A 6,582-nucleotide genomic window follows, 5' to 3' on the forward strand; every position below is an offset into this window, starting at 1 on the left:
CTCGGCGAGTCGGCTATTGGACTTGGCGAGTCTGGTCTGGATGAGAAAAAACCTAATCCCAGGGGTTATGCCCTATTAAAAGAGCATTACATCCCTTCCTCAACCTCTTTACTCCCCTTTCGAGATCCAGAAACCCTAAATCGTGAGTGAGAGTCCTTGGAAGCAATTTTGGAGCTTAGATAAGGGGGTTTTGTGAAGAGATATTGAAGATCAAGAAGCTTGGAGCAAGGGGATTTGTAAAAAGTTGGATTATTCTTCAGTGGGAAGTCATTCGTGAGGTAATAAGTTGTTGCTTTGGCTTTATTGCAATTAGATCTATTCTTGAATGACATTTTGGGGCTATTTTGGTAAGATTGAGATCTATTTCGGGTTTGGGGCTTAGATCCGAGGTTGCTACTTCAGATCTAGGGTTGTGATGGTCCAGAATGTCTTAAAGCAGCAGTCAATGAGTTAGTGGTGAAGCCCCTTTGTCTTAAACCCTAGACCTAGAGTGTTTTGGGCCTTTAGCTCCATGGTTTCACGTAAAGTTTGCAACTTTACATGGGGGTTAGACATTAGAAGAGTGGATCTATGGGTTGGAGCCCCTGCATGGATCGAAAAGCCACTGTATGGATTGAGAGCTGAATAGACTTGGCGAGTCACATGGGTGTACTGGGCGAGTTGTATGAACATGAGCATGGACTTGGCGATTTGAAGAACTACTCGGTAAGTCTAATGAAGATTGCCTCGGACTCGGCGAGTCTGTTCTTGGACTCGGCAACTCTGGTCGCAGAACCTCAACCTTTCCTGGTTAAGACACAGATCAGTGAGTTGAGTAGTGACTCAGTGAGTTGGATAGGATGGGACTCAGAGATCGTTGAACTCGACGAGTCTTGGGGTGACTCGGCGAGTTGATTAGTATTTTGAGAGTTTCTGAGTTTAATAACTCGGTGAGTCTATGAGTTGACTCAGCGAGTCGAGTCGACTGGAAGGTTGACTTTGACCAGGACTTTGACATTGACCAGAGTTGACTTAGTTTGACTTCTAAAGTTCAGTTTGGAGCTAAGTGTTATTTTGATATTAGTAGCTCGGGGAACTAGTGGAGTAGCAGTTCGAAGAGTGGTCGGACAACATCCAGAGGGTTATCAGCAAAGTTCAGCAGTGCAAGTGAGTTTCCCTTTGTGTGAATGGGTCTATAGCCACAATGCCAACCCATGTAGTTATGAGTAGGAAGACCTGGGGGTTACCCGTAGGCACAGTATGCTAGTATGACATTCGGGACTAAGGTCTAATGTTAGTAGGCGGGTGCCCAAGGAATGGTTTGTATGATAGTTATACTTGTTGTCTGTGTGATACATGTATTGCCTGGTAGGGAGGTGAGTGTGGGCGAGGTTCCGTATCTCACTAATAGCAGAGTGTGGATGGTGTTCCATACCTCATTAGCAGTAGAGCAGAGGCGAGGCCCAAGTTAGGAAAAGAGTGAGTGTGTGCTGGGCCTGTATCTCACTGTCAGTAGGAGCGTGGACGGGGTTCTATGATTCATCAGTAGCAAGATAGAGGCGAGGCCCAAGATAGGCGAGGCCTTAGCACAGTAATCAAGTAGAGTATGTTAGTTATGTGTTGTGATATAATTGTATGCTAGTATATGTTAGTGGGCGGGGCCCGGAGACAGGCGAGGCCTAAGGAAAACATATTTGTACGCCGAGTGGGGCTTGAAGCCAGGTGGGGCCTGGTGGCGGATAGAGTCCGATAGCGGGCGAGGCCCAATGTAACGGGCAGGAGCCCAGTATGTGGTTATGTGCTCGGTGTTATGTATAACATGTATGGATCAATAGATATGTATGGTATGTGGTAGGTTTGGGAACTCACTAAGCTTCGTGCTTACGGTTTTCAGTTTTGGTTTCAGGTGTTCAGTTTACAAAAAGGAGCTCGAGAGGGTTGGAGTGCACACACCATGACAAGTTAGCATGGGATGTTTACTCTGATAATTAAACAAGTGTTTTGGAAATGAAACTATGATTTGTCATATAAACCCTTTTTGTATGTTTGAATGACTTGACGCTATGAATTAGTATTGTTTTTAAAAGAAATTTTTGGACTCGAAATTTAGGATGTTACACATTGTATTGCTAAATCCTTACTTATGGATTTGACACAACTTTATCTATCTATGTAGATTAGCTTGTTTATATTTTATCAAGAGGACTACCTTGATCAGATGTTAGCCCAATGCTACATGGGCGTCACCTAGGATAGAAACTGGATGGAGCTGGAATGGTTTGTCTTACTGGCCAAAGAGGTACAATTGAGTTTTTTCGGGCATCTAATTTGCTCATTTTGAACTTTGAAGGCTAAGTGGTTACTTGTCAAAAATTTTAACGACCAATTCTATCATTACTGTGGTAAACATGATATATAAGCTTCATATGAAGATATGCATGACCCATAATTCTGTCAATCCTTCATATAAAATTTATCATATGGCAACCATAAAGTTTAAAACAACATTTAGATAGTGCAAAATTTAATGCAAGATAAAGCGGAAAAAATACTTTATGATAGGTAGATCCAGATTTGTCTACAAAGTATGAGTGTGATTATAACATAACGTTAACACTATTATATGCTACATACAAATCATACGATGAAGATATGGTTAACGGCAAAATAAAAGCAACAAAAGGTGATGATAGGTAGATTTGTGGACATTGGGTATTAAAAAATATGGCATGCACACATGTTTTCTTTCTATGTAGCATACAATAGTGTTAGCATGCATTCATCCATCGATGAAACAGAGCCAAGTTGACGATAACTTTCTTCACTCCAAAAAGCTGGTTCTTTAGGTGGAGGCAATACACCATTACTAGTTAGCATCAAAACCACTGACAACATGGTTGGTCTATCTTCTGCATGATGTTGCACACATAATAATGCAACATGTATCGACCGTAGTACTTCAGAGATGACACATAATTTGCGTATAGATGCATTCACGAGTTCAATAGAATTGTCCTCTATATAGAGTCTCCAAGACTAAATGAAACAGACTTCATATAAGTATGCTAGGGGAGATGTTAATGAAAACACTAGTTTCCCGTTCAAATAGTGGGAGTTAGTTTAACCGGTTAACTTACATGTCCAAGAAGATTGTCACTTTGACCTTCATGAGAGAACCCTCTGTTTTTCTTTCCACTCACAATCTCCAACATTAGAACTCCAAAGCTAAATACATCTGACTTTGTAGAGAATCTCCCATGGACTGCGTACTCGGGAGAAATGTAACCACTAGTGCCAAATTCAGTTAATTAATTAGTAACAGAGTTTCGTGTTTCTTTGTATCTTTCCCATCTTTTTCTATAGGAGGACACATTAAAAGTAATCTAAAGGCGATGTTTTATAGATTCTTACTATGTTCCAACCACCTTCTTTGTCTTGTCCATGGTATCTTGTCCAACAAACCTTCGAGCAAGCCCAAAATCAGATATTTTTGGATTCATTTCACTATCCAACAAGACATTGCCTGCCTTGAGATCTCTGTGGATGATTTGAAGGCAAGAATCTTGATGTAGATAAAGAATACCTCGAGCAATACCATGGATAATACCAAAGCGTTGACGCCAGTCAAGCATTGAACTTCTGGTTTCATCTGTCCAATATATATATATATATATATATATATATATATATATATATATATATATATATATATATATATATATATATGAACTAATTAGTCGATGCATGTGGGTGATCAATTCGAAATAGTTGTTACAAAAAGTATGACAATAAGGCACTAGAGAGAGTTAAACCAAATAAGTAGGTGTCCAAGCTTTTATTATCCATATATTCATAAATCAAAATCTTTTCTTTTCCATGAATGCAATATCCAAGGAGCTTCACAAGATTCCGATGTTGTAGTTTGGCAATACAAATGACTTCGTTCCTGAACTCATCAAGCCCTTGTTCGGATGTTTCTGATAGCCGCTTTATAGCTATTACTTGTCCGTCTTCCAACACACCCTAAAAGATAGATTTTGGAGCTTATGATCATAACATTCCTGTTTATATTTCTTTATAATGCATTTTATACCAAAACATCCATAAGTTACCTTGTAAACTGGACCAAAGCCACCTTCTCCAATCTTATAGTCACTGCTGAAGTTATTTGTAGCCTTAACTATTTTATGCTGGCTAAAAAAGGGTAGTTCATCAAGGTTTTCCATCTGAACACTCGTATCATCCTCATAATTAAAGGTATGTGCATCTTCTACAAAAAGCTCATTTCAATTGCCCTTGATTAAATGAATCTACCAAAAAAATCATATGAAGATTAACTTGTAAATGGTAATCATGCTTGTTTGTTTTACCTCGCCGTTTCTTGTGAGGCATTTTCTTTTTCTTTCTGTAGACATATACTACTGCACACAATAGGAGTGCAGCCGACGAAACACACAGCACAATAGTCAGTACTCCATGCTTCCGGTCAAAGCTGGATTGACCTTTTGTTTATGAATACAATAATTTCGAATGTTACATTTCAAAGATAACTGTTAAACCATACGAAATCAAATACATTTAAACCTGCTCAATATGGACACAACTTTTTTCTCTTTAGATTCCTTATAAAATGAGTATGACTATAGAATAATTTATAAAAGGCTCAATATTGTATATCGGGTCAATAAGGTTTGTTGTATATATATGGATCAAAATATGTGTACCTGCTAACTTAGAGGTTGCCAATCGTATGTAAAGTTCTTGAGGATCATCGTGCTCTCCCATGTCCATTAACTCATCAAACCATAGCAAACATCCACTTCCCCCGTTTCTGATATCTAAATTTGCGTAAGCTGTACAAGAGCAATTACTTCTGCATGCTATCTCACATTCTCCAAGGGACATGCTCACGTTGAACCATGAACGTCTTGTGTCTGGGAACTTCATGCCTGAAATTTTCTGGAAGTCATCCCCTGCAGTACTACTACTCCCACAATCCAATGGCGTTTCACGTTGACACCCACTAGACCAATCTCCGACATTCCATTCTTCAGGGTCTTTTACTTCAAAACCTTCCATACAACTGCAAGGGGGATATGTTTTGATGAAGCAGCTTCCATAAGGACCACAACGTCCATACTGACTGCAGCTATCAACAGCTATACTTCCATACACGACCCATTGTTGGGTTCGATTGATCCAACTCATATGCAGTAGGATGCCATCCGACATCACAATTATCCTTTGAAAAACCGAACCTATTAGTTCATATCTATAATATATTTCCTTCTCGTTGACAACAAACTCTACGGAGTAAATTGGATTCGTGTTTTCAACAGGAATGCCCCGAAACCCAACACCATTCCATGGTGCAAGCCTAAAGTTATCAACTTGACCTTCTCCCACAAATACCTGCGGATATCCATTTGCGTCTAACCTGAGTTTATACAGACCTATAGAAGGATCACCAGGGCTCTTCCAAGTGGTTATAGACCACTCTCTTTCTTTTACCAAATCCTTCCCTAGTTTCATTCCTGGTAGCAACGTGTTACCAGGATAGTCAAAGCTTTGCCAGATGGGGTTTTCTTTAGTGCTACTTTCATCCCACACGACAAGATTTCCACTGTCTAGAAGTTGTGCCACAGGATTAGCATTCCTGACAGATGCTGTCGTATTGGATGACCAGATCACCGTATTACTTCCACTGAGAATCAGCAGGTTTCCTTGTCTATCAACTTCAAAACGGCCAGATGTATCGCTAATTGGAGTCTCCCTGTTAGCGACCCACACAACTGTACCCGTTGATATCTTTTTGTACCATATCCCCAGGTATCGATTCGTAGACTTTCCAGGGCTAAAAAACCCCAGTTCGTACATCTCGCCATCTGAAACAATAGTCTTGCCATCTTTGATTGGTTGATTTGCAGATATTGTATCTACTGCAGCAGAACTTGACAAGATAAAGAATATAGTGCTGTAGAATAACAGAAACATGGGATAAACCTCCATTGACGTGTTCTTGAAATGGTGGGTGTAGATCTTAGATCATGAAGAAGATGGTAATGTATAGTAAAATCCTTGCTGAAGCAATAAATAATTATAATACGATAAGCTTTCTTGGATTTATGTGGTTACTGATATTTGGGTTTGGGTTTGGTAGAACTTGGTTTTCATTCGGGTAATTAACTATGGATATTTTAATTAAGGAAACTCCTAATTCGATGTTGACGGGAATATAAAGACTTGAACGGGGATGTTTGACTTCCATTTAAAGGACTTTTTGACGCCTCCGCACCACCCACTATACCCACGTTAGAAATTTTTTTATTGATTTATTTATGTCTCATGCCAACTCAAACTACTTTGATTATGAAAAAAAGTTCTTTCTTAAATAACAAGTTAACTATGCATTAGGTGTGTATATTATAGGGTTGATAAAAATCATTAAATATTAAAGTGTAAATAATAAGTATTTTTGAAAATAAAATTACAAGATACGGAAAGAAGACATGTTTATTATTATCATATTTATTACATTTAATATTTTTTTTACATATATATAAGTATAAGTATTATGTAGCTTTTTAATTTTAAAAATTAAAA

General features: G+C 38.7%; 1 protein-coding gene across 1 annotated transcript; it reads right to left on the bottom strand.

Moving 5' to 3' along the window:
- Positions 1-2,521: 2,521 nt before the first annotated feature.
- LOC145035044 (G-type lectin S-receptor-like serine/threonine-protein kinase At4g27290) lies at positions 2,522-6,074 on the bottom strand. The gene is made up of 7 exons (XM_078983616.1): positions 4,704-6,074; positions 4,350-4,481; positions 4,092-4,249; positions 3,792-4,002; positions 3,391-3,628; positions 3,117-3,267; positions 2,522-3,015 (listed from the first exon to the last, which is right to left on the bottom strand). The coding sequence occupies exons 1-7, from the start codon at positions 5,986-5,988 to the stop codon at positions 2,728-2,730; spliced, it is 2,463 nt and encodes an 820-aa protein (XP_078839742.1). The 5' UTR covers positions 5,989-6,074; the 3' UTR covers positions 2,522-2,727.
- Positions 6,075-6,582: the final 508 nt, after the last annotated feature.

The sequence above is a fragment of the Lactuca saligna genome, chromosome 3 (genome assembly GCF_052625555.1).
Source record: "Lactuca saligna cultivar CGN05327 chromosome 3, ASM5262555v1, whole genome shotgun sequence".
Classification (NCBI taxonomy): domain Eukaryota; kingdom Viridiplantae; phylum Streptophyta; class Magnoliopsida; order Asterales; family Asteraceae; genus Lactuca; species Lactuca saligna.

Coding starts and splice junctions, on each gene's coding strand:
- LOC145035044 (XM_078983616.1), bottom strand. CDS start 5,988: ATGGAGGTTTATCCCATGTTTCTGTTATTCTACAGCACTATATTCTTT. Junction 4,482..4,703: donor GGCAACCTCTAAGTTAGCAG/GTACACATATTT, acceptor CATAAACAAAAG/GTCAATCCAGCTTTGACCGG. Junction 4,250..4,349: donor GCCTCACAAGAAACGGCGAG/GTAAAACAAACA, acceptor AGCTTTTTGTAG/AAGATGCACATACCTTTAAT.